This window comes from Phytophthora sojae (assembly GCF_000149755.1).
Source record: "Phytophthora sojae unplaced genomic scaffold PHYSOscaffold_5, whole genome shotgun sequence".
Taxonomy (NCBI): domain Eukaryota; phylum Oomycota; class Peronosporomycetes; order Peronosporales; family Peronosporaceae; genus Phytophthora; species Phytophthora sojae.
In genome coordinates this window covers 1,204,477-1,230,358 of record NW_009258119.1, presented here as the reverse complement: position 1 = coordinate 1,230,358, position 25,882 = coordinate 1,204,477, and the positions used below count along the sequence as shown (strand labels likewise).

Below are 25,882 nucleotides of genomic sequence, written 5' to 3'. Positions count from 1 at the left end.
TGTAGTAGTATTTACTAAGTAAATCAAAGCCGATAAGTTTCTAGCCATGTATTCCGTCGTTTCTTTGCTGAAAGGAAATCCACAAATTCTGGATAATGCAAAAGTAGCATATTTAACGTATAATACCGATTAGATACCTACGCAGAACCTCCTAACATAAACTATGTATAATATTGATATTTATGAAGAAAAAAACATACTGAAGAAGGTATGCCCCACGAATATGCGGTAACAGACCGTCCACCGAGTTTCCCAAATGTTAGACTCTATTTCTTGCTGCGCAATAATCTAAATGGTAGTTATTACGTTCGGATTTACACGTACCAAGATAGCGGAAGTAAAGTGACTTTGAACGAATCCCTGAGCTCACCAAGTGGCTTCAATTCCTGAACGCGCGAAATCGTACTACTGTAGTTGTCTGATGATGTATGTGTGCAAAACTAATACTAAAGGTGTGAAAAAAAATCTGACGCCAAGCATCGCATCAACTACAATTGGTCCCGATTTTTATCAAGGTGGCTCGATTTTCTTTCGACAACCGAGCGTTCTAGGCCAACACGACAAATGTTCAGCAAGCAGGGAAATTTCAACAAACAGCGTAAATCCACCGCTAGTGCAGCAAGCGCACGGAGTTTTTGTTATGCATGAATATCACCACCTCGTGGATTCGCTTCGGAAAGTAGGCCGTACGGTTTTACCTGCGTCTACTTGTAAAATCTGACAACCTTACTGTACCGTGTAATGTTTTCTTGCGTGAGTTAGTCGAGAAGTCCGTTGGAGTGAGGAGTTTTAAGTCCTTGTCGGTACAAATTAAAAACGCGATCTCAATTGCATTTTTAATTTATCGTTTGTGTTGTTTACCTGCTGAAAACTGTCCAATTCCTAATGTCATCGTGCAATAACTGATCTTTTTTAAATTCTAGGGACTTGTTCGGCACAGCTATTCTAGGTGTGCAATGACGATAAGAGTGTTCTGGTGCGAACCAACTTAGTCTGCTCATTTTCACTTTCACCCCTCGCTTTAGCAGTTCGTGTCAAAAAAACCATCGTTTTCCAGTGTACTAAGCAACTCAATAGCGAGTCATGGCAATCACGCAAGATGGCATGGACGCTATATCCCGGTCGGTGTTCATCCCCGTCATGCTGGTGTTAGACGTGTGGGTGTTCCAGAATCTTGTGGCAGTCTACTACTCCAGAAGAAAAGAGTTCCGCGTGCGCTCCCTGCTGTTGGCTGCTCTTTTGGGGTTTGTGACGCAGGTTTACTCGCACGACAACCGCGAGATGGCCCTGGAGCTCAACGACATCTCCGAGACGAGTTTGCAATTAACGTTCGTCACTCAGATCACTCTCATCGGTCGCGCTGTCTGCAAAAAGGTCAAGCTTCGCTCCATCTTCTACTTCACGTACACTGCGGATGCGCTGGTTGTGCTGGACAATCCTGGAAGTCTCCGACGTGATAAAGGGCGACGTCCTCAGCTTGATTGGGAACGTGCTCGAGTCGACGTCGCTCATCTTCGTCATAGTGTTTCGCTTTTACTACTTGTCACTCACCCACGGGCTCAAGACTGTGCTTGAAGAGCGAAAATTCGAGATGTTTCTGTACGTGCTACTGGTCATTCACGAGTTCCCGTTCATGATGCTTGAATACTACACTGGAGTCACGTGGGAGTTCGCCCAGGGAATTGGCAACCGTGTGTTCGTCGTGGCGTGCATCGTGCAGAATATCCGTCATAAGGCGATTTCAAGCAGAAGCAGCAGCAAAAGCAGCAACAAGAACTCCACCGTGAGAAGCAAGCGCTATGCGCCTGCTCCAGTGCAGAAGCAACTGGCAGCACCAACGACCCACACACCAGCTCTGAAGTCGACTTCGGTAAAACCCGGGTCATTCTCAACCACAAAGATCGCTGTCACCTCCATAAGAGAGCATAGCACTGCGACGTAGCTAAAAAAAAGAATTTGCTTCACTTGCATCCACTTCGAGATAATTGATTGCTGCTGCTTATCAGCAGCAATACAGTTAAAACTATTCGCTCATCGACCGTAGATGTACCTCGTCTCGCGCGACGCCTAGTACGTTGTCCCTGAGGACGTCCTGGATGCACGGACCGTAGATTGGCAACTTCTATTCGAGGGTGGCTATGTTTTCCCAGAGCCTCACAGTGCACTTGAGCTGGCATTTCGAGCGCGCTATTTGGCACACGGCTTGGCGCGCGTGTCGTCAAGTCGAAGCTACTTTCACTGATCTCTGTCTGACCCGAACTTTGTCGATTATGGTGGATATCAGCCAGTATTTTATTCACTCGAATGTCTCGACGTTACCTGCAGGCTCAATCATGCTTGCAGATGGCCCCAAGCTTTCTATCTTCATGCTGGAAGATACCGCAATTCTGGAGATTTCTAGTGGCGCTTGGTACTACCGGAACGAGCCCGTTTTCGAGACAAGAGCATTTCTGATAATGGAGCCTTGGGACTTCAACGATGCGATTCGAGTAGGGATGGAGCCAATGGCATACGTCTTGCCCTTGGCGCTGCTGCTGTTGCCACTGCTTGGGAGCGCCTTCTGCCGGAGGTTTTGCAGGATGCAGGCGACGATCATGATCCGGTTGAAAATTCCCTGCGCAAATTCCCACGAGATGCCGGTTTTGTGCTCAAGGACGATGAACGGGAACTCATGAAGCACAAAAATCACGTAAAGTGAGATGTCGAGCTTGCGCTCCAGCAGCACCGAGCGAAAGCCGTTCGTCAGTGATAGATAGTAGAAGCGAAAGGCGAGCACGAAGAGGAGCGAGAAGGACTCGAGCACGTTCCCGCACAAATGAAACAGGTCTCCTTGGATGACATCCGCGACTTCTAAGGTTGTGCACACCACGTCAAGCCAACACAACGCAACCAGCACCTCTGAGATGCACGTGAACCAGTAAATTCCCCGGACTTTGACCTTGGTGCAGACAGCGCGGCCGATGAGAGAAATCTGGGCGAGGAACGTCAGCTGCAGGCTCGTCTCCTAGATATCGTTGAGCTCCAAAGCCATTTCCATGCTTTCGTGCGAGTAAACTTGAGTCGCGAATCCGAGGAACGACGCCAACAGAAGAAGTCGGACGCGGGTTTCCTCTCTCCTCGAGTAGTACACCATCACGAGGTACTGGAACATGGCCGAGTCGAGCACGAGCATTACGGGGATGAAGAGCGTTCGAGCCAGCGAGTCCATATCATCTTGAGTGATGGCCATCGCTAGCTGTGTTCGTCCTTGGGGTTGTAATAATCCAGCCTCTTGTCCCGCGCTGAGCTTCACGCCGGAGAACCAGTTGACGATTGAACCTCTAGCTACGAACAGAGCAGAGGGCCAAAGATAACTCGAAGCAAGGGCATCCCAACTGTAGCTTGGCACAGATTCGTGCTCTTACCTGACACGAATAGGACTTCGTCCATGCGTTGAAGCGCACGTGCCTTTATCTTTAGCTCGCCAAATTTACTAAGCGTAAACTGTTCGTAGCAATACTGAAGGGGGATTCGCGCAACACTTAGCCCACATATCCAGCTAACCTCACTTTGAGCCCCAGCACTCAGCACTTGAGTGCTGACCTTCTCATAGGTTACCTACGTTGGGGGACTTTCCTGACAGCAGGTGCACTGCAACACAAGTAACGCGTGGTCTAGCACCTAAGATTATGGCATGAAGTGGCTACGCTGCAGGCCTCATGGTGTAGATACTGTATCAGAGCATACCGAAGTCAGCGTCTTCGCGTCGTGATCGTGTCGATCATTAGTGCCCGCCTCAAACTAATAATATGAACGCTGGGCACCCGCCACAGCAGTGCCGTGCTTCAAACTCGACCTTAGCGCTACACTAGGAATTCACTGTCGGTCCAGCAACTTCTGGAGTGAAGCATGATGGCTTAGGCGCTCCGCCAAAGGATCGGGCATGACTTCTCGCCTCTAAAGGTAGGTTTTGCCAGTGCTGCGCTTGACTCACGCTGCTCTCCATACTAAGAGCAAGCAGGAAGTAGTGGGTCTCCTGAGTGCGCAGGCGGTTCCCCTCAGCCGGCTGTCGACCCGACGAAACTGAAAGCAGGGCACTCACATGCTCGCGTTCCAGCGAGAGCGCAAGCGTTTTGGTGGCGACTTGCCTGAGTATTACGGCGAGTCACGGCGACCTAGTCGTCATACTACCCACTTGACTTCCAACGATGCAGATGGTTGGCGCGCGGCACGAGGGATGGCGATCCAGACGAAGGTGCTGGGCGATTACCAACTAAAAGGCGACGCCGTCGTGCCGCTTTCGTTCCAGTTTCGCTGCCCGGACAGGCTTCAGTCGCTTCAACCCGCGACGACGTTTTTGTGGCGTATTTGGCCTTCAAATCTGGGCTTCGGACCAGCCAGGAACTGCTCACTTGCTAAATCGCCGCGTGACAGTCGAGAGAACGCATTTCAAACCACTTTGACGTTGGGTTTCATTGTCGAACCCAGCACTAGCACGTGGGAACAATTCCGAGCTCAGACAGCATGTCTCCCCCCAAGAACGGCATCACGATGCCGACGTTGGAGCTGGAGCGCCACGATGAAAAGATGATGCAGGAGCTGGCAGGGACCCTTTTGCAGCAGAACCTCGACCAGTATAGCGGGCTGGCGGTGACTTCAGACGGTCATCCGGACTCGCGTTCCTGGGTGCCGATCCAGAAGCGAGAGGGTGTGCGGGTCTACAAGGAAAGCTCGCGCCAACAGCAACAGCAGCTCAGGTCCCAAGCAGCAACAGGAAACGGCTCAGCCAAGACGGCCAAGGTGCCACCGTCGCTGCTGCTCATGGGCACGATCAAGGGCAACCTCGACGACTTGCTGTACGCGTCAGCAGCCTCGACTACCGAGGCGATGTTGACCAAATCCAAGTTCATCGATGACGGAGCTGTCGACTGCAAGGTGCTAGCGCGTATTGTGGAGCCTACGATGGCAGACCCGATGCACTTCCTCAATGTGACTTGGAGATACTTCGCGCTGTCCGAGCCCCGAGACTACGTGTGCTTGGATGTCGCTGGTTGGGGGCACACTACGCATGGAGAGCAGGTTGCTTACCACCTCATCCACTCCGTCGGCTTCGATACACTGCCAAACTTCGACCACAAAGGCATTGCTCGCGCCAACATGTCCGTCTGCTGGATCTTCCGTCAGAGAACCGCGTCGCTGGTCGAGTGCTACGCGAGAGGATTCTACGAGTTCGACACGACCAACGCCATGCTCAACTCCATCTCACTGCACGCGATCGCGTCGCAATGGGTTTCGTGCGCCAAGCTCGTGGCGTACGCTCAAAGTATGAAGCTCGCTCGGCTGCTGAACTGCGGTAAGGGAGCCATATCTTCGGACGGGAGTGAGAGCGACAGTGGAGACGGCGGCTTTGGACACTACAGCAGCAACCCGTACAATCCAACCATGTCAAGTTCTACGTCGAGCTCAAGTAACTCGGTTGTGTTACTACCCGCACCGCCTGAGCCGGCTAGGGTTCCGGCGTCCCGGTGTAAGCTGTGCTGTAAGAGCTTTCGGTTTCTCGGAGCATCTCGACGTATTTGTCAAGCCTGCGACGATGATGTGTGCTCCCGCTGCAGCGTGAAGGAGACTTTGGTGCTGTTTTCTCGCACTCGGCAGTGTGTACGGGAACGCAAGAAAAACTTCTGCAAGCAGTGTGTGGCCGATGCGATGAGGAGCGAGGCCGGCGCGGTGGCACGAGACGACTTTGTCGCGGCCGCACAAGCCCAGCACAGTTGGTAGCTTTGAACCTCGATGTCAAGCGTCGAAAAAGCCGCCAATTGCACCACTCCTCGGAAGAAAGAGCACTACCCTTGAGACTATCGTCGCTGGGCCTGCAGATCAAGAGGAAATCTGCGCAGTATGAAAGTGCCGCCGCATTGCTGGTGATCATCATCAGCTCCAAGTCGTGTGGTGCTCGCCTTGAAGCGCCGGCGTGAAGGAATACAGGTCTTCCGTCTATGATCGGTGTATGTGGGTATGGGCGCGAGTAGTGTGCATTTCCGCCGTAGATACTTACAAAGTGAAGTATTTGTTTTCTCAGCGATTTTAGCGACCCAAACGCATGGGGTGTACGAGGCTAATCTCGTTCTCTTCACCAATCTGCAGAGAGAATTCGGTGGAGAGCGCGCAAGTTGAACGTAAGCATCAACGAGTATCTGTACCCGAGCACTTGCATTGTCGTAATGTTCCTACCTCGCCTATGCGAACCCACCTTCGGTCTCCGCTATCGGCGCGCTTAGGCGCGGACGACGTTGTGCCGCCTCCTCACGTGCATATTGGAAGACTGGAGGACAGCCTAGACGAACCACCCGCACGACCGGCAGCGACTTCGTTGCCTGTCTTGTAGGTGGCTCGCGCTCGACTGGTGGTTTACACGCCGCTACTGATGAAACGCCAGGTGCGCAGATACCATTGCACCTGACTCGTCGTTTCTCTCCCAGGTAGCTCAAGAAAAGCACGGTGATTGCGAGCATTGAGCATTGGTGCCAGGCGCTGCCGACGTGACTGGCACAAGCAACAACGATGCATCTTGCCACACGCGATCAAAGCGAGCATTAGGGCGATATGAAAAATACACGTATCATGCTCTACCTAACTTCTTTATTGCAATAGTTCACTACAACTATCGAGATTGAAAGGGTTTGTACATCTTGAAATTCGTATGTGGTCCACGTTCCGACTCGATTCGAGTCAGGATACTTTTTGCCTGTCACTTTTTGAACTGCATTACAGACAACGACTTACAAAGCCGGCATATCCTCCTATATAAAAACAACGATACATTCCCTCCCGTCAAATCTGTAAAACTGTCATAAAACACACGGCGTGTTGCATAAAGTACACAAGAAAGCATATAAAGTACACTAAACCAGATGGTATACAAAGATGAAGTCATTTGATTGAATCTGATTGGCTGGTTTGCTCATGTTAAGCTTTGCTTGACTTCGTCTGCCGGCTTTTTGTGTCTGCCGGCTTTGTAAGTCGTTCGTTGTCTGTAGGCGCTTCCGTCCAGCGGAGCGGAGCAGAGCAGAGCTGTACACGCGCGTGCCCGCAGCATCGCATTGCAAACGAATGAGGCGCAGGACGCGTAGCCAGATGCGTCTGAGGCAAGTCTCACGTGGCTAGCGCGAATAAGACTGGCCGGAGAAGAGGCGAGCGGGCAGGTCAAGCCGACGCCACTGTGGCGAGCGTCTAGCAAAAGTATCTCGCCCGGTATGAGTCGCGCCGCTGCACTCATTCGAGTCTTTTATGCAGTTTGCAACGAGCGTCTTCACTGCGCGTCGTCCAGGCGACTGCATTCGCTGAATTGCTTTCGTTCGCAGGTAGAGGAATTCCTCGCCAGCTTACGACTCAAGAGCGCACACGCAGGAGCGACAGGCGGGAGACTTGTTCGTTTTGAGCCGAGCGGTCACGCTGTGGCGTCAAGTTTGTGGCGAGAGGTGGGTGTAATAGGCCGTGCAAACGTCTCCAGGGCGCCTGCATGTCATGGCGTCCTCCGACCTGACACACTCCTTCCCGGAATCTGTCTGTCGTCGCCGGTTCGGCAGTTCTGTGGCTCCGTAACGCCGAGCGATGGAGGTGAATGAATCATTTAACCAGTCGCTAACTTGGCTTGTGGCATTGTGGTTTTCACGGCGTGCTCCATACTCCGTAGGGCGTCTCAAGATCCGACGCTCCGGCACACGAAATTAAGTCTTCTAGCGAGCGAGCAACCATTCCGGAGCCACAGCTGAGCACCACCATGTCCAAGGACGACCTGATGGCGCAGTCGCTGCTGCGGCTGCACTTGTCGAGTCTGGACATGAAGGCGATCTTGGAGTTGTCTGTGAGCTTGCTCGAGACGAACCTGGCCCAGCAGAAGGAGCTGCGTCTAACGAGGGACGGCTTCCCCGACTCGCGGACATGGAGAGAGATGCAGCGCAAGGAAGGAGTGCGCGTGTTCAAGGAGTTTCAACCCCAGAACTCAATGCCCAGCGGGAACAGCGCTACGTGTATGAGAGCGGGGATCGCTCACCCAGAGCAGTCGGGCATCCCGTCGCTGTTGATGCTTGGTACCGTAGCAGGCAGCCTGAATGACGTCATGTACGCGTCGATCGCCACCAGCACGGATTCCATGCGAGCGCGCTCCAAATTTGTGCAGGACGGCGTGGTCAACAGCAAGGTGCTATGCTGCGTCGAGAGCCCGTCGTCGGACGACCCGTTCCACGCGCTTAACGTCACGTGGCGCTACTACTCGCTGTCCGAGCCGCGCGACTACACGTGCATCGAGGCCACGGGGCTGCTGCCCAACGACTCTGGCGAGCTTGTTGGTTTCCACCTCGTTCACTCGCTCGACTTCGCGCAACTCCCCGTCTACCGCAACTACGGCGTCGAGCGAGCCAACATGTCCGTGTGCACATTCTTCCGACAAAAGACATCTACACTCGTCGAGTGCTACACGCGCGGGTACTTCGACTTCCACTCGAACAACGAGATGCTCAACAACATCTCGCTGCACACCATTTCGACGCAGTGGCTGTCGATGGCTCGCTACGTCGAGTGCGCGCAGATGAAGAAGCTCGTGTGGTGGATGCGGATCCGAACGGGTCGAGACTCGTTCGCCAGCAGCAGCCAGAGCTCCAGCTCGACGTCATCCGGTGGCATCGCGGGCATCCGGCAGCACTCTCGGCCTAAGGTACAGGCGGGGACTCGGTGCCGCGTTTGCAATCGTGGTTTTGGTGGGTTCATGCGCACGACGCCGCGAGCTTGTGCCTGCTGCGCCGAGTGGGTCTGCAAGCGCTGCTGCGTCAAGAAGCAGGTGTGCGTGGTGTCGTCGCACAACAAGAGCAAGGTGAACGACAAGAAGCTCGTCTTCTGCGCGCAGTGCATTGCGGAGGGAGCCAAAAGCGACGCCGCGCTCATCCTCCGCGAGGAACTCCTGGGTCACCGCTCCTCGTACTCTTCGACTCGCCGAACAACGATGGAGACAATGGAAACATTCGACGGTACTGGGTCAGCGGCTGACATTTGAACAAGTTGCTCGACGGACAGCGTACAGCTAGGATTGTAGTGTTTGGTTGAAGCCATCGACTGCGGCTGAATATATTGAGTGGGGTTTGTTTTGTGGGTTGGATTAGATCACACGACATGCATTACTATGTCAGTGGCGGAAGGTGCTTTGTTTGCTTGCAGCTCCCGAATTTGACACCGCACACAATCTATAGGCAGTGGAAAAGCGATCTATACGAGGCGCTTATTCCTCAATCGTCTTGTTGCGCATCTCCGACACCTTAAAGCCGGGCATCTCGAAGGACGTGGCCAGCGCGTTCACGTCGCGACGGAGCTGCTTCACGCCTTCGTGGGCCTCAGCGGCCTTGACGAAGTCCACCAGCTTCTTGCCGCTCGTGGCCTGGATCTCAACGCACAGCTTCACGGCGCGGTCGAGGAACTCAGCGACCTTGACGAATTCAGCCTCCTTGAAGCCACGGCTCGTCAGAGCGGGCGTGCCGACACGCACACCACCCGGGGTCAGGGCGCTGCGGTCGCCGAGCACGGCGTTCTTGTTGAGCGTGATGCACACCAGGTCGCACAGCTTCTCGAGCTTGGAGCCCGTGACCTTCTGCGGGCGCAGGTCCCACAGGATCAGGTGGTTGTCGGTGCCGCCCGTGCACATGGAGTAGCCCAGGTCCGTAAGGGTCTTGGCAAGGATCTTGGCGTTAGCCTTGAGCTGCTGCACGTAGGCCTTGAACTCCGGGGTCTGCACCTCCTTCAGCTGAGCAGCGATACCGGCGATCTGGTGCTCGTGGGGGCCGCCCTGGAGAGCGGGGAACACGGCCTGGTTGATGCGCGGCTCGAAGTTGCGCTCGTCGCGGCGGAAGAAGATCATACCGGCACGGGGGCCACGCAGCGACTTGTGGGTCGTGGTGGTCACGATGTCGCAGTAGTCGAAGGGGCTGGCGTGCTCCTTGGTGGCGACCAGGCCGCTGTAGTGGGCCATGTCGCACATGAGCAGAGCGCCGTTGTCATCGGCGATCTTGCGGAAGGCGGCGTAGTCCCAGTCGCGCGGGTAGGCGCTGCCACCGCACACAATGAGGGCGGGCTTGAAGAGAGCGGCCTGCTCAGCGAGCTTCTCAAAGTCAATCAGACCGGTCTCGGCGCTCACACGGTAGGGCAGCGACTCGAAGTACACGGACGTAGCGGACACGGCCTTGCGCGTGTTCTCGGCCTTCGAGTACGTGTAGAAGCCGTGGGTCAGGTGGCCTCCACTGGGCAGGTCCAGGCCCATGATGCGGTCGTGCGGGCGCAGCAGAGCCGTGTACACGGCGAAGTTGGCGGGCGAGCCCGAGTACGGCTGCACGTTGACGCCCCACTTCTCGGCGTCCAGGTCGTAGGCCTGCAGCGCGCGCTGCTGGCACAGGATCTCGATCTTGTCGATGATCTCGTTGCCGCCGTAGTAGCGCGCGTTCGGCAGGCCCTCGGCGTACTTGTTGGTCAGGCACGAGCCCAGGCAGTCCATGACGGCGCGCGACGTGAAGTTCTCCGAGGCGATGAGCTCCAGGCACTTCCACTGGCGGTTCTTCTCGGCCTCAATGAGGTTGAAGATCTCGGGGTCCTGCTCCTCGATCGTGGCGTTACCGGCCTGTAAAGAGGTAGAGAAGAAGCAACACGGCAAAAGGCGTCAGTGGCTGGGCTCTGCGCAGGAGGAGAAGGCGGCGCGGACAGCGGCAGCGTCACAGGCTGCCGCTGAGGAGGCGAGAAGGCAGAGCGCGCGCACGTACGAGAACCATGGTGGCGGAGTGTGTGTGAAGGCGGAGGGGGTTGAAGCTGCTTGGTCGGGACGGAGCCAAATGCGGAATGCGCACTCGTCCCGGCGCGCGGAATGGAGACCTCAGATTGCGGGTGGCCGCGCTCTGCACCATCATCTCGGATCCCGATCGAGTTGCGCGGTTTATGCATTGTATTGAGGTAGATTTGAATGTTTTTGCGTTGACGGAGGACCTGTGTGGCACACGTACATCGAGGATCGGAGTTCTCGCCGACGGCGCAAAGAGCGCCCAGCCAACGAATTCCATCCGATTTGACAGGTCAAACACGCCAAGATGAAAGCCCTAGCCCTGGCACGTTCCTGGAGTGGCTCACACTGCCACAAGATCGTTTTAAGTGAAGGTGGTGTTTCGTGTTCGCCACACCACTCCGCCTTCTCGGTGCAGCGCATCCCCCGTACCACCTCAACCTCGACTCCACACGCGCAGCCATGGCTTCCTCCACTTCGCTCGAGTCGTCCCTGCCCCCCGCGGCGCTGGAGATCCTGCCGGACATCATGGTGCGTAGCCTCGCATCTCCCCTCTGCGTGCATACCGGAATTACCTCCCAATTCCGCGTAGAAGCCGAGATGTAGCCATTATGGCATGGTGTCCGCTAGCCGCTGACCTGGATCGTCCTCGCGCTCTCCTCTCCAGGCGGCGATCGGCCAGACGCCCATGGTGCGCGTCAACAGCATCGGCAAGAAGGCGCATCTGCAGTGCGAGCTCCTGGCCAAGTGCGAGTTCTTCAACGCCGGCGGCTCCGTCAAGGACCGCATCGGCAAGCGCATGGTGGAGGACGCCGAGGCCGCGGGCCGCATCAAGCCGGGCGACACGCTCATCGAGCCCACGTCGGGCAACACTGGTGCGTGAAGTGGTAGGCTGCTGTTTGGCTGCTTAAAAGGGGGGGCTGACGCTGTGTGTTCCTTTATGTGCTAGGCATCGGCTTGGCGCTTGCGTCGGCGATCAAGGGCTACCGCTGCATCATCACGCTGCCCGGTAAGGCTGCCGTTGTCTGTGCTGGTGCTGCCAGTGGTTGAATGGGGGTTATTTACATGGATATTGGTGCAATTGTGCTGTTGCAGAGAAGATGAGTCTGGAGAAGGTGAACGTCCTCAAGGCGCTGGGCGCGGAAATCATCCGCACGCCGACGGAGGCTGCGTGGGACTCGCCCGAGAGCCACATCGGCATCGCCAAGCGGCTGCAGGCCGAGCTCCCGAACGCCCACATCCTCGACCAGTACGCCAACCCATCGAACCCGCTGGCTCACTACGAAGGCACTGCCGAAGAGATCCTGGACCAGTGTGACGGCAAGGTCGACATGGTGGTTATGGGCGTCGGCACTGGCGGCACCATCTCCGGTATCGCCAAGAAGCTCAAGGAGAAGTGCCCTGATGTGATCGTCGTGGGCGTGGACCCGGAGGGATCGATTCTGGCTCAGCCCGAATCCCTGAACGACAAGAACCGCCTCCAGTCGTACAAGGTTGAAGGGATCGGCTACGATTTCATCCCGGATGTGCTTGACCGCAACCTGGTCGACAAGTGGGAGAAGACGAACGACCAGGAGTCGTTCATCATGTCCCGTCGCCTGATCCGCGAGGAGGGACTGCTGTGCGGTGGATCGAGTGGCTCTGCCATGGCGGCCGCTGTGCGCGCTGCTTCAACTCTGAAGGCTGGCCAGCGTTGCGTTGTTATCCTGCCGGACTCGACGCGCAACTACATGAGCAAGTTCCTGAACGACGCGTGGATGTACGAGAACAAGTTTGTGGAGAACACGGTGCACACGCGCGAGAACTACTCCAAGTACCGCAAGGAAACGGGCACCTGGTGGTCGGCGCAGCCTGTGTCTGTGCTGGAGCTGCCGCACCCGTCGACGGTGGCGCCACATCTCTCGTGCGCTGCCGCCATTGAAACGATGGAGCGTCACGGCTACGACCAGCTTCCCGTCGTGAAAGAAAACGGCACGGTGCAGGGTGTGGTGACCATCGGCAACCTGCTGTCCATGCTGTCTTCTGGTCGCGTGAGCCGCGCGGACCCCGTGGCGGCTGTGACCTTCGGAAACTTCAGCCGCGTGACCCACGAAAGCTCGCTAGCGGAGCTCGCCACGATCTTTGACAAGGACTATTTCGCTGTCGTGACTTCAACTGACGGCAAGATTGCGGGTCTCGCCACGCGGATTGATCTGCTCAACTACATCACCAGCGCGCACAAGGATTAAATAAGTCTTTATCGGCGAGTTAGCTCGAGAGTGTATCATTTGATATTCCGGTAGGCGAGGAGGTAAGGAAGAAAGTGCAGATCTTTTCTGAAGCTGGAAATCCGTAGCTAACATCTCACTACCAGTATGGTCTCAACACTCCATGCTGGGATTTCTTTTTCGTATGACGGATATTAGTACTGTATGCACCGTGTCTCTGCTGTCTGTGGGACTTTGGTAGGACTACGTAATGGCCCCAGTACGCATTGTCCAGACCTGCTCAGCGTACGCACGTCCTTACAGAGGATTCGTACCACGATTCAACATGTTGGATTTTGAATGTCTGCAGGAAGGGATTGATGGTCTTCAAGGCAACCCAAGCTTGCGAGGGGCCCTTCTGTCATAACTACGCGGTTGGGGAGATACGTTGCATGATAGTTGCCTGCATGGAGTGCAGCAACCACTCGCTGAGAGTGCGGGTCTTCAGAAACGACCTCCACGTACGTGGCTTGAAGCCAAGAATCCACACCGTGAAGGTCCTTGCACGTACGGTGACAACGCTCCTGGTCTCTCCTGAGGCACTCAATGCAAAGGCTCATTTTGCATTTTGCCGTCGACTGGACAAGACTTCTCCCGTCCAAGATGAAGACTGCTCTCCTGAAGGTTGCTGCCATCTTCAGCGCTTTGCTGCTCAGCACAAGTGCATTGGGCATCCCAGATCCTGAAGATGGCCACCGCGCGTCCATCGTCCAAGCCAGCTCCATGCTCATCCGCAACGTCAACCGAACGTACTCGGTAGGAGACCAAACGTTCGTGTTGAACCCGGGGCCGGAGGTTTCCACCGAGTGGATGCTGTACTTCGAGCACCTGGTAAAGCAGGCTACGGCTCTTACAGCGACAACCAACTTCAACGCGTCCAAGGTTCAGACTTTCCTGGAGGAACGGCTTCCGTTTGGGGATGCGGAGGATTTCCATCAAGCGTACAAGGATTTAGCCCACACTGGGATGATGCCAGCGCCGTTGGCACTCGACTCGAGTGACGAGAACTTCGGCGCCATGCGGCTCAGCATTCTCGGCAACAACTTGAAATTGGTGCACGGCGGTGAGTACGCGGAGTATCTGTGGGACATCCCGTTTCCTCTGTTTCAAGACGTATGCGGAGAGCCGACGTTGGCAAGTACTCTGAGCAACCACAAGCTCTTTGTCGCCGACCTGTCGGACTACGGCGAGCTCACCGACGAAGCTGCCAAGGACAGCAAGTACATCCCCAATACCATCGGGTTTTTCTGCAACAACGTCAAGACGCGGCAGCTCCTCCCACTTGCGATCACGCTTGTTAACTCAGAGCTGACGTATACGAAGGCGGACTCACCGGGTGAGTGGCAACTTGCAAAGATGGCATTCCACGCCACGGAGGTCAATTTCCAGCAGATGCGGCACTTTGTCGAGACGCACCTGGTCTCGGTCCCCGTTCAAGTTGAAATGATGCGAAGTCTAGCGACTGAACACCCGATCTACGCGTTGCTGGACTATCACTTCTTCGCAGATTTCGGAATGGAGTACTTCGCCAGACGAGAGCTGCTAAGCCCCGGCACTCCGTACGACCAAGTCACGGGCTACGGCGCTACTGGATCGTTACGAGCCGTGATGCGCGAATTCGAGACAACCTCCATTGCGCTCGACCTCCCAACGGACTTGGCTGCCCGTGAGATGGAATTCTTACCCGATTATCGCCTCAATCGCTACGGAACCAAGTACTACGATGCGGTCAAGACGTTTGTAAGGAAGTACGTGCGAGCATACTATGCCGACGACGAGGCGATTCGAGGTGATTCCGAGCTACAGACGTGGGCTGAACGAAGCTCCTGTCTCGAGCACATTCACGATTTTCCTTCATCGTTCTCTAACGCCGATGATTTGGTACGAGTCCTGACGCATTTTATCTTCCAGAACGCTATCAAGCACCACTTCATGAACGGCCTGGCGTCGTGGCACAGCATCGCGCCTCCCTTCCACGCCCCAGCGCTCTACAACAAGCCTCTGCCGACCCAGAAAGGTGTGGAGGTCAACCCACTCGACTACGCCGTGCAGAGCGAGACTGTGCCCAAGATGGCGTATCTCTACTCGTGGTTCAGTAGGGAGGTGCCTGTAAACGCGTCGGCCTTGCATTTCTACGAGGAGGAGCCCTTCGCGAGCGAGACAGTGCTGGCAGAGCCCATTCGGCAGTTCCAGCAGAGCATGAACGACATGGAGCAGTTCGTGAACTTTGCCGAGGAGCAGGAAATGTATCCAAGCGACATCTTTAGGCCTTCGTCGCTACCATTTTACTCGTTTATCTGAGATCGAGTCGAGTGAATACAATAAATGATTGTCAAACTTCAAGTGACTGTCAACTTCAACGTAAGGCATACAAAACCCAAGTCACTTGTAGAACTGGTTCCGCTGGTGCGAAGTTCAGTGTCGTCAAGTTACCTTCAGCTTGGTCCTATGTTGCATACGCCGCGTCGCGATGTGTAAGCCATGTCCGGGGATGCGTTTGCTGTAAGCGTAGGCTTCAAAGGTGCCATGATAGCACGACCATCCCAACCTCTGTACTGCCGCGTTCATGATAGCCTTCGCTGTATGGGCTCACAGAAACGGTATCAAGAAACCGAGATCAATGTCCTCGACTGCAGTACCGCAGCAGCGCCAGTTTGCTACTTCATGAGCTTGGTCCGACCTTCGAGCCATTGTGAGGCTAGTGGACATCTCGACAGTGTGCCTCACGGGCAGTAAAGAGGTGACGCGCCGTACGTTGGTGTTGCTAGCGGAAACTATGCCAGGGAGTATAGCGTCTTCCGTGCCCCGCTCGAGCTGTGGGCGGCGGGGTCCGGGCCGAATCAATAGACCGCTGGACCGCCGCATTCAGCGGAGACCAAGACGACGGCCTCAATGCGAGCGTAGTGCCGCATCGTCTCGATGGGAAACGCTTGGCTCGCCTTCTCGCCAGTCCGATTTCCACCACCACGAAAGACTCGCCACGGAACCAGCCAAACCTCAGCTTTGGGTGCTATCGAGCGCAACGTGAAGACAACTCAACTGGACGTATTGGTTGGTGTTTGCTTCAGCAGCACTGCATTGGCACGAACTGTAGGGCTGAAGCAGCTAAGACGAGACTCGTCGAAGGTAGATCATACCACACAACCCAAAAGGACCGACAGCAGAGAGATCACCAACTCGAAGATAAAATACGCCCATGCATGCCGACGCAAAAGTTTTCGCACTTGCTCAAGCCATTGGAATGCACGGAGCAAGACAACACCAACCTTTGCGAGCTAGCGGAGACCTTGGTCCTGCACAACATCGAGCAATACGCCAGCCTAGATCTCGGGAAGACTGGTGCACCAGTGAACAAGAACCGCTGGAAGGGGGTTCGCAAGAGAGAAAACACGAGGGTCTTTAAGAAGAGGGCTACCAAGCGCGAGCCGTTGGAGATGCCTTCACTCATGCTACTGGGGACTGTGGTTGGTACGCTGGAAGACCTCATGTACGCCGTAGTCGCTCCTTCCACCGAAGCGATGCGAATCAAGTCGGCACTTATCGAAGACGGCATCGTGGACTGTAAGCTACTCCACAATGTGGCGAGGCCTACTATGGACGACCCCTTCCACCACATCAGCGTCAAGTGGTGTATGTTTGGTGAGCCGGAGTTCCGGGACCACGTCTTCCTCGACTCGACCGGCATCGCCACATCCGCCAAGGGGGAGCGGATCGGATACCACCTAACGCACTCGATCGGGTTCGATCAAGTCCCGCGCTTCTCCAGTTGCGACGTCCCGCGCTGCAACATGTCGCTGTGCTCGCTGTACGTGCAGAACACGCCGTCGACGGTTAAAATCTACGCGCGCGGGTTCTTCGACCTGGGTAAGAATGATAGTATCAACAACGCTACCCTCGCAACCATTGCAGCTCAGTGGATGTCCTTCCCGCGCCTGGTCGCGGAGACGAAGAAGCTGCTCTGGACGATGCACAAGAAGAACAACCGCGAATCTATCATGTCGCTAACGAGCGAGGAGGGCAAATCGAAGCTACCAATGGCGCCACCCACTCCGGGATTGTGCAAGGTTTGCTCCAAGAGCTTCGGGTTTCTCGGCACAAGCCGCAAGGTCTGCAAGGCTTGCAACGAGCAGGTCTGTTCGCGGTGCTCCGTGGTGAAGACGGTGGCGGCGCTTGCCGCCGACCAGGTGACCGTGATCGAGAAGAAGCGTGTGTTCTGCGCACAATGCATCAACGACGTCGTGCGGATCGACGCTGTGTGCGTGGCGCGTGAGGAGATCCTGAACGCTGACAAGCAGATGGCGGCCTACTTCTGACGGACCACGTTGTGTAAGTACGGCATTCACCATTACAGAGCGACCTCGAGAGCTGCGCAATCAAGGAAAGAGCAATGTTAGATGTACGACCAGGCCTGTGCATGTTGGAGAAGGACGGACTGCTTGCCGGTCCGAACCTACAGTTCTCTTCTGCTCAAAGCCCGCATCTTTACCAAAACTACGATAGCTTTTTGCGAAAGCAGGATTGAGATCGTTCTCGTATTTGGAAAAACAAGGAGTGGTGCTCCACCTCGCACGCATTTTCCCGCTCTGGAACATCAGCGCGGCCACGGACCTCGCATCAAAATGCGGCTAGTACATGTAGATTCCGACCTGAGGGTCCTGCAGCAATGAACTCGACTCGATTAGGCCAGCGCAACATGCTGCTGGCGCTCTCAGAATCATGCCTAACGCTTTTCGGTGCGCACGCTGCTCCGACGCCGCACCGAAAGTGAGTCGTTCCTGTTCAAGTTCGCGTTCGAAAATTGAAACGACGCCAAGGGGCTCGGATCATCCGATATCTGGCCGCGACTTTTGAATCAAAAGTTTTGATGCACTACATGGGGGGGCGACTGGGTTAAGGCGCCCGGATTCCACGACCAGCTCAGACTACCAGACTAGTCTAAACGCGTGGAGAGTGAAGAGCGATGCCGTTCAGGTCGCTAAGACATGACCTGTCATCGGGACATAATTCAGGTCGAAAAACTTTCATGAAAGTATGCATAAGAGTGTTCATAAAACACAACAGATCGTCCGATCTTAGTATACTACAGTGTCAACAAAACGTGTAAATCTGATAGATAGTGTACTTTTGCCTTTCCAAAAATTACTCTTTCTGATTTCGAACTTTTACGATGGCTCGAGGAGCTTGAAGTGCGTGGCGGGACGCGCGCAATGACGGTCTCCGCTACCAGAGGGCTTCATTCCGGGATTGGACACGAGAGCGCAAGAACATCTAGGTATTCACTCCATCGCAATGCGATCGCAGGACTTGGCGGCCTACGTGCCGCAGCTGCAGCTGGGCGAGTCGGACGTGACGTCGCTCCGAGAGCTGACCGACACGCTGGTGGTCCACAACATGGAGAGCTTCAACGCGCTGCAGGTGACGGCGGACGGCCACGCGGACGCCCACCAATGGAAGGAGCTGCGCCGCAAGGACGGCATCCGCGTGTACAAGGAGCGGTCGGCGACGCACTCTACTGCATCCGGCCCCGCGCTGCCCTGCATCCCGTCGCTTCTGCTGCTCGGCGCGGTCGTGGGCAAGCTCGAGGACGTCATGTTCGTGGCGGCGGCCGCGACCGACGAGCAGATGAAGCTCACGTCCAAGTGTCTGCAGGACGGCGTGCTCGAGAGCAAAGTGGTGCAGTCCGTCGTGGCTCCGAGCGAGGAGCAGCCGTTCCGACACGTCGGCGTCAAGTGGCGCCTGCACAACAACGCGCGCGACTTCGTGTGCGTGGACGCCACGGGCTTTGCCACGAGCAGCAAGGGCGAGCAAATCGGCTTCAGCATCTCGCACTCGGTGGCGTTCTCGCAGATCCCGAGCTTCGACAAGTTCGGCGTCGAGCGCGCCAACATGTCGGTGTGCTGCCTGTTCCGCCAAAAGGCGCCCGAGCTCGTCGAGTGCTACGCGCGCGGCTTCTACGACTTCCGCAGCGACAGCAACGAGCTCATGAACAGCCTGTCGATCAACGCGGTGGCCACGCAATGGCTCAGCGTCTCACGGTACGTCGACTGCGCAGAGATGAAGAAGCTCGTGTGGCGCTTGCGCAAGAACTCGGGCCTCCCAGTCAACGGGCCCATGGTCATCGAGCCGGTAGAGGAGACCGCGCAGCAGCAAATCGACAAGAGTGAAGCTGGTAGTGGCAGTGGGTGCGCTGTCTGCAGACGCAGCTTGGGCTTCTCGCTGCGTCGGACGTGCAAGATCTGCCAGCGCGGCGTGTGCTCCAGCTGCAGCGTCAAGAAGCTCGTGTGTGTGCTGGCGCCCGACCGTCGCACAGTGCTGGACAAGAAGCGCACGTTCTGCGCCGCGTGCGTTTGCCAAGTGGCCAAGAGCGACGCGCTGGCCATCGCCCAGGACGAGATCCGAGAGCTGCACGAGCGGCAGCCACAGGACGACGAAGACACGCCGCACATTGACGAGACCTGCGCACTACAAGCTGTATGAACTGAACCCCTCGGAGGCAACGCAACCTCGAGGACAATTTGTTTGCTGGCCGTCGTCGTGTGAGTGAGTAGTCCAGCACTAGTACCATAGCCCCAAAGAGAAACAGGAATGCACGTGACTCCGTCCGTCCGTGTCAAAAAGCTCAGCGATCTTCTCGCTTCAACTTGGCTCGAGCACCTGCTGCTCTCGACTGATGAGCAGCTCGCTTGTCACGCGTGGCGCTCCATTGGTCGGAGCCATCACGCGTTCTGGACTTTGCCGGCGCTAGCGTCGACGATTGGCCTAAGGAGAAGGCCTCGCGCCGAACGCCTCAAGCTGGACTTATATCCCACCGACTTGTTCTGGTCGACGAACCTGCTGCTGCTGCGACTGGGATCATTTGCGATTCCGTCGGACGAAGAGCAGAGCATGAAGTCCGTCCACTCACTCGTCGACGCCTTGCCACCCTTGAAACTCAACGACACTGAGGAGATCGAGCTCCAGAACTTGGCGGAGAACTTCGTGCTGAGCAACATCGACGAGTACCTCCACGTCTCGGAGCGGGTTCGCAAGACTGGCAAGACGCCTCGCGAATGGCGCGAGCTGCGCCGCAAAGACTCCATCCGGGTGTACACTCAACGCAGCAAGAAGAGCAAAGACCCCGATGCCCTTGAACCGACGGTGCCCTCGTTGCTGCTGTTCGGCACCATTAAAGGCACGCTGAACGACGTTATGTACGCGGTCTCAGCTTCTTGCGACGAGGACATCAAAGTCAAGTCCAAGTTCGTGCAGGATGGCATCGTAGACGCCAAGGTGCTGCACGAGGTGGTGCGTCCGACGGTGGAGGACCCGTATCAGCACGTGAACGTGGCGTGGCGACTGTATTCCGTGCCTGAACACCGCGACTACATTTGCGTCGAGGCATCGGGTGTTGCGATCACGACCGAGGGCGAGTCCATCGGCTACCACATCGCACACTCCGTCGGGTTTCCGCAATTGCCTCCCTTTCAGAACGCCGACGTGGAGCGAGGCAACTTGTCCGTCTGTGCATTGTATCGCCAACGCGCGCCCAACAGCGTCGAGTGCTACGTGCACGGCTTCTTCGACTTCCAGGAGGACGACACCGTGCTCTCCGCCATCTCGATGAACTCGATGGCCAACCAGTGGCTGTCCTTCTCGCAGCTGATCGAGTGCGCTGAGATGAAGAAGCTGGTGTGGCGTCTGCGTAAGAAGTCGGCACGCATCAGCATCGACACGTGCAGCTCGTGCAGCTCCAGCGGGAGCAGCTTCGACTCCATGACACTGGCGCAAAGACGGAAGAGCTCAGCGGCAGCCAAAGCTTCAAGCCACTGCGGTATCTGTACCAAGAGCTTTGGACTGCTCGGCTCGGGCAAGAAAGCCTGCAGAGTGTGCGGCCAACTGGTGTGCTCGAAGTGCCAGGTGAAGAGGACCGTGTGCACTGTGAGACCCTGGGAGAACACAGCCATCCTCGAGAAGAAGCTGCCAGTCTGCGGCCCGTGCATCCAGGACGTCCTCAGTGAGAACGCCCTGGACGTCGCGCGAGACGAGGTTCATCTTCGAGTCTACACCCGCGACTCGGACTGGTGGTCGATGTCCGAGTGAGCGAATAGTTTTGATTGTATTTAAGCTGCGCCGAGGAGCAGCAGCAATCGATTGCCTTGAAGTAAACACAAGTGAAGTGAATTGGGTTTTCAGCTACGTCGCAGTGCTACGCTCTCTTATGGAGGTGACGGCGATCTTTGTGGTCGAGAACGACCCGGTTTTTTTTATTATGGTCGCGGACACCTTGTTGATGGCGCTGTCTATTCATGATTTAAGTGTTGCGTGCAGGGAACTTCGGAGTATTGGACCAGGAGAGTATAGTGAGTAGTCGTCCTGACCACGCTAATAGGCAGGCTCATTTGTCTACAACTTTGGAGCGCGCTAGCATGCTGCTTGGTCGGAAAGAGTTTGCTCTGAAGCCACATGCGATTCCTCAAGTTTCATCAACGGGATCACGACAAATTGATGAAGGCCATGACCAAAGGGAAAATCACGCCAAAGGTCCTAGTTCACGCGACTTGCCAGCACTTCACAAGATGAAACAACTATTATGTCGGAACCGCGTTCGCCTCCAGTTTTACGAAGGTGGCCCAATTTTCCTTCGACAACCGAGCGTTCTAACTGCTCAAAGCTACACGGCCAAGGTGCGGCGGCTGCTTTATATGACTGAGTTCATCCTACTCATGAACTACGTTGAGGTCATAATTCCGCTTGTGTACTGTACGTATCGCGTGAACTGGCAGTCGAAGATATTGTTTTTTTATTACTTACGGTGCCACGTTTTTTAACGGTGTAGCATTTTACTTGGTTGCAACTTATCACATGCCAAACCAGGAATATTACTCTGTTTTTCGCGGGATGGATCGTGCACAAACGCTCAAGAATGTGCTGTTGTATTGCGCGCTCCAGTTCGCCTCGCTCCTTTTGCTTATGTATAGAATGAGCATCACATTGAGACTGTCACCTGTCCACCACCTGGGCTTTGTCCTGGAAAAGCAGATCCAGTGGGTGCAAGTTCATCGCATCTTCTGGATAATGTACAATGTGCAGGGTTCGTTGGCGCACTACGGTTGGTTTGGTCATGTATTGATTCGTGATGACCACGAATCGCTCTAATTAACTTGTGTGTGTTGAAGATAATGATTACACGTTTAAGTTTGCGTGGTTATACGACGATGAAGCATAACGCCAGCACAAAAAGGATGAGAAGTTCGTGAATAAAGTGTTGGCACGAGGCTTGGGGCCTTTTGTGAGCGTTAGGTTACCAAAATGACTGCACGTCCGAGGATCACATCGACATGTAACAATCATTTTGCGATACATTAAATTTCTTCATTAAAATGAAGAAACTTGTCAGGAAGCAGCCTAGAAGCAGATGTCAGGGCAAATAGTTCCAGCTAAGTCGTCTCTGAACGAGCGTGGCAACACCCAAAACACCCAAGTCTCACTCTGTTGTTCATCCGCACCGTTGTGTACCATCGTGTGACATCTCAGAAGGTAAGCTTAGCAAAACCAAAATGCTTTTGCGAGAGTCTGATGGAGTAAGTAGGAAACCCATGTCCAAATTCAAAGTTAATTTTGGCAATGGAATATCTACACAACGTTGATGGACGAAGCACGACTAATACGTATCTGTAGTGAGCGGCACTGTGAAGATCAGTAAGCAAACTTCAAACTATTTTTGCGTCCACAAATGAACCATACTTATCCAAGAACTTATAACTCACTACTCACCGAAGTGCGGATTGATAATGCCACGATGTAGCAAGCTTGTCAAGCTGTACAAGTCTACGCAGGTGAAGTTGCACGGTATCTACTCCCCGAAGCGAGTCCAGGAGCTGGCGAAGTTCACACGTACTACAAACCCGGCGCGCTCTGTCTCACTAGCGGTGCTAACACCAGTGCTGAGCCTGATCCCGACGCTGCTTGTCGATATCATCCCGCTCCCCGACCCATCGGCTGGCGTCCATTCAAACAAGTTGTTCTACGTGCGTTTATACTCCGTTACTTTGACGTGTGCACTCCTTTGCTTCCACCAATTTCGCCTTGGAGTCCCAATACTCCCGTACTGAACCAAGCGAGTGATCCGGGATGCAGTGCTTGTGGCAGCGGGGAGTTGTGGGATCGAGTACGGTTTTGCTCTAGCTATCGGGTTTCCAACTCCGTTCTCGATTCAGCATATGATGCCCCCGTGGACCATGCTGATCTCGCTCTGCTTATTTATTCAATGGAGAAATTTGTTTCGGGACACCCCGGGGGCGACCAAAATGCTCGTGGATATGCTCAAAATCTGGTGCTGTGATGTACTGGTGGCCGCAGTCTACATCCCGTACTTTGTGACTTTCAAAGCTTTGTCTCGTCAGGCTCAGATGTGGTTTATACTGCTTCTACCAGCTTTGAAGCTGCTCATGCGAAATGTCTTCGCGCGAGCTGTTCATCACCTTGGCGACGAGACGCCAGAAATCGTCGTGTTCAACGCCGACGTCTTTGGCTCGCTGTTCGTATCGTGCTGCATGCAGCTATCGCCCTCGTTTCAGACGACACTGGCGATTATGATTGCCGACACCTTGCTGATGGGGCTATCTATCCGCGATCTGAGCGTTGCACGTACGGAGCTTGTGAATATTGAACGTCTACTCGACCGGGAGTGTCTATGGGGTAGCCAACGTGGCGCGATTGGCCAAACGAATTCACGAAATCGTATGCCAACAACTCTGGAACGAGCAAATATATTGATAAGTCGGAAAGATGTTGCTCCGAGGGACCTCACGCTGGTGGCTGCGCATGCGGCTTCTCATATTTCATCAGCGGGATTGCAAAAAGTTGGTGAGGATTTTGCTCAGACAAGAAACCACGTTGGACGTCTTAGCTCACCCGACTTCACGGGTTAACACAATTATTTTGTCGAAACCGAGTTGGGCCTATTTTTTATGGAGGTGATACGATTTTGCTTCGACAACCAAGCGCCTTTACTGCTCGCAGCTACACGATCAAGGTCCGGCGACTACTCTACATGGCTGAGTTCCTCCTGCTTGTTAACTACGTCGAGGTCATCATTCCGCTTGTGTATTGTACGTGTTGTCCTGGTATATAATATGAGCTTGCAGTGATACTCGCGGTGAACTGACTGTATGTTGAGCAGCATTTTACTTGGTTGCAACGTACCATATGCCCAATCAGGAATACTACACCGTCTTTTACGGGATGGGTCGCGCTCAACTGTACCAAACGCTCAAGAACGTGCTGCTGAACGGCTTGCTCCAGCTCGCCTCGCTGCTCTTGCTAATGTATAAACTGAAATTCACGCTGGGCTTAGCACCACTCCACCAGTTGGGCTTCGTCTTGGAAAAACAAATGCAGGGGGTGCAAGTTCACCTCATGTTCTGGATAATGTACAATGTCCAGGGAACGCTGGAGCACTACGGTACGGTTGCTAGGCCTTGTGCATTGATTCGCATTGACGAAGTACTAGTCTAACTGCTCTTCTGTGGTGTTGCAGGCAACGACTACACGTTCAAGTTTGCGTGGTTATTCAACTGATCAACTACCAAGTGTGTAGTTCACATACGAAGCACCCGAAACGAGGAAGTGGTGGCGATCCAGGAGGGCGTTCGCTTCCGTGCCAGCTTCATCAGCTCGCTTCGGGACTGGACAAGAGCTTTGTCTTCAATCAACTGCAGCTCCTGGTGCGCTATCACGCGGGCGCTGCTCGATAAGCTCTCACGCAGGCATGTTTTGCAGAACGCGACCTTCTTTTCGGTCACTATTCGCCCATCGGACGTCTCGGTACACAGTAATTTCTTGACGCGGCACCGAGGACACACCGCTCGTACGCAACTGGCACACGACGTCTTCCGCCCCAGGAACCCGAACGACTTGAAGCAGACGCAGCAGGTTTCGTCTCGTATTGCATGGTTTTGGTTGTTGAAGCCATCCGAGTCGCTTCGATCGCGACGCAGACGCCACACGAGCTTCTTCATGTGCGCGAACTCGATCTGCCGGGAGAACGACAGCCACTGGTTGGCGATCGCGTGCAGCGCGATGTTGGTCAGCAGCTCGTTGTCGCCGTCGCGGAAGTCGAAGAAGCCGCGCACGTAGCACTCGACCTCGCCCGCCGTCGTCTCGCGGTACAGCGAGCAGATCGACCGGTGACCGCGCTCCACGCCGTGCGACTCGGAGAAGCTCGGCAGCTGCGAGAACGCCACCGAGTGCGACAGGTGGAAGCCCACGCGCTCGCCGCGCAGCGTGTGCGTGACGCCCGTGGCCTCGACGCACACGTAGTCGTGCGGCTCCGAGTCGGCGTACAGCGACCAGTTGACGCTCACGTGGCGGAACGGGTCGTCCACGCTGGGGCGCACGATCTCGTGCAGCACCTTGCGGTCGATCACGCCGTCGTGCGTGCAGTTGGACTTGATCTTCATGGCCTGCTCGGTGGGGGTCACCATGGCGTACATGACGTCGTCGAGGTTGCCCTTGACGGTGCCGAGCAGCAGCAGGGACGGGGTGGTGGGCGTGGCCCTGGAGCGCGCTCGCTCCTTGTAGACGCGGATGTTGTCCCTGCGTCGCAGCTCCTTCCAGGCTCTGGCGTCGGCGTGACCACACTTGGTAACTAGAACCGTGCTGCTTGTTTCGGTGCAGTGGCGGACGAGGTCGTTGGTTAAGACGAGGAGCATACGGGCCTCTGTCATTGAAAGGTCCAATGGAGACACGAAGCTATGAATCGAGCTGAGGGCCGACAACTTGGAGAAGAACATCGAGATGTGGCATCGGGCGCGCAAGTTGAGGAATGGAGCTGGAGCTGTCGATGACGGACTGGAACAAACTGATC

General features: G+C 55.3%; 12 protein-coding genes across 12 annotated transcripts; 9 read left to right on the top strand and 3 right to left on the bottom strand.

Moving 5' to 3' along the window:
* Nucleotides 1-1,083: 1,083 nt before the first annotated feature.
* PHYSODRAFT_333112 (hypothetical protein) lies at nt 1,084-1,942 on the top strand (the record flags this gene model as incomplete). The annotated part of the gene is made up of 2 exons (XM_009530235.1): nt 1,084-1,422; nt 1,463-1,942. The coding sequence occupies 2 exons, from the start codon at nt 1,084-1,086 to the stop codon at nt 1,940-1,942; spliced, it is 819 nt and encodes a 272-aa protein (XP_009528530.1).
* A 471-nt stretch (nt 1,943-2,413) lies between these two features.
* PHYSODRAFT_333111 (hypothetical protein) lies at nt 2,414-3,229 on the bottom strand (the record flags this gene model as incomplete). Its single annotated transcript, XM_009530234.1, has 2 exons — nt 2,414-3,004; nt 3,056-3,229. 2 exons carry the CDS (start codon nt 3,227-3,229, stop codon nt 2,414-2,416), a joined length of 765 nt encoding a protein of 254 aa, XP_009528529.1.
* Nucleotides 3,230-4,503: 1,274 nt separating this feature from the next.
* On the top strand, nt 4,504-5,757 carry PHYSODRAFT_333110 (hypothetical protein; the record flags this gene model as incomplete). Its single annotated transcript, XM_009530233.1, has 1 exon — nt 4,504-5,757. The coding sequence occupies one exon, from the start codon at nt 4,504-4,506 to the stop codon at nt 5,755-5,757; it is 1,254 nt and encodes a 417-aa protein (XP_009528528.1).
* A 1,558-nt stretch (nt 5,758-7,315) lies between these two features.
* PHYSODRAFT_346492 (hypothetical protein) lies at nt 7,316-9,028 on the top strand (the record flags this gene model as incomplete). Its single annotated transcript, XM_009530232.1, has 2 exons — nt 7,316-7,457; nt 7,673-9,028. The coding sequence occupies exon 2, from the start codon at nt 7,760-7,762 to the stop codon at nt 9,026-9,028; it is 1,269 nt and encodes a 422-aa protein (XP_009528527.1). The 5' UTR covers nt 7,316-7,457; nt 7,673-7,759.
* A 44-nt stretch (nt 9,029-9,072) lies between these two features.
* Nucleotides 9,073-10,836, bottom strand: PHYSODRAFT_545931 (hypothetical protein). The gene is made up of 2 exons (XM_009530231.1): nt 10,776-10,836; nt 9,073-10,636 (listed from the first exon to the last, which is right to left on the bottom strand). Exons 1-2 carry the CDS (start codon nt 10,782-10,784, stop codon nt 9,251-9,253), a joined length of 1,395 nt encoding a protein of 464 aa, XP_009528526.1. The 5' UTR covers nt 10,785-10,836; the 3' UTR covers nt 9,073-9,250.
* A 415-nt stretch (nt 10,837-11,251) lies between these two features.
* Nucleotides 11,252-13,017, top strand: PHYSODRAFT_301616 (hypothetical protein; the record flags this gene model as incomplete). Its single annotated transcript, XM_009530230.1, has 4 exons — nt 11,252-11,320; nt 11,457-11,664; nt 11,739-11,798; nt 11,885-13,017. 4 exons carry the CDS (start codon nt 11,252-11,254, stop codon nt 13,015-13,017), a joined length of 1,470 nt encoding a protein of 489 aa, XP_009528525.1.
* A 621-nt stretch (nt 13,018-13,638) lies between these two features.
* Nucleotides 13,639-15,336, top strand: PHYSODRAFT_333106 (hypothetical protein; the record flags this gene model as incomplete). Its single annotated transcript, XM_009530229.1, has 1 exon — nt 13,639-15,336. The coding sequence occupies one exon, from the start codon at nt 13,639-13,641 to the stop codon at nt 15,334-15,336; it is 1,698 nt and encodes a 565-aa protein (XP_009528524.1).
* Nucleotides 15,337-16,235: 899 nt separating this feature from the next.
* PHYSODRAFT_505783 (hypothetical protein) lies at nt 16,236-17,348 on the top strand (the record flags this gene model as incomplete). The annotated part of the gene is made up of 1 exon (XM_009530228.1): nt 16,236-17,348. One exon carries the CDS (start codon nt 16,236-16,238, stop codon nt 17,346-17,348), a length of 1,113 nt encoding a protein of 370 aa, XP_009528523.1.
* A 976-nt stretch (nt 17,349-18,324) lies between these two features.
* Nucleotides 18,325-19,512, top strand: PHYSODRAFT_507695 (hypothetical protein; the record flags this gene model as incomplete). The annotated part of the gene is made up of 1 exon (XM_009530227.1): nt 18,325-19,512. One exon carries the CDS (start codon nt 18,325-18,327, stop codon nt 19,510-19,512), a length of 1,188 nt encoding a protein of 395 aa, XP_009528522.1.
* Nucleotides 19,513-19,920: 408 nt separating this feature from the next.
* On the top strand, nt 19,921-21,114 carry PHYSODRAFT_509427 (hypothetical protein; the record flags this gene model as incomplete). The annotated part of the gene is made up of 1 exon (XM_009530226.1): nt 19,921-21,114. One exon carries the CDS (start codon nt 19,921-19,923, stop codon nt 21,112-21,114), a length of 1,194 nt encoding a protein of 397 aa, XP_009528521.1.
* Nucleotides 21,115-21,680: 566 nt separating this feature from the next.
* On the top strand, nt 21,681-24,585 carry PHYSODRAFT_378691 (hypothetical protein; the record flags this gene model as incomplete). The annotated part of the gene is made up of 3 exons (XM_009530225.1): nt 21,681-21,774; nt 24,197-24,478; nt 24,554-24,585. Coding segments are annotated over 3 exons (408 nt in total), but the record flags the coding sequence as incomplete, so codon positions are not given.
* A 29-nt stretch (nt 24,586-24,614) lies between these two features.
* PHYSODRAFT_333102 (hypothetical protein) lies at nt 24,615-25,727 on the bottom strand (the record flags this gene model as incomplete). The annotated part of the gene is made up of 1 exon (XM_009530224.1): nt 24,615-25,727. The coding sequence occupies one exon, from the start codon at nt 25,725-25,727 to the stop codon at nt 24,615-24,617; it is 1,113 nt and encodes a 370-aa protein (XP_009528519.1).
* Between the last annotated feature and the right edge of the window lie 155 nt (nt 25,728-25,882).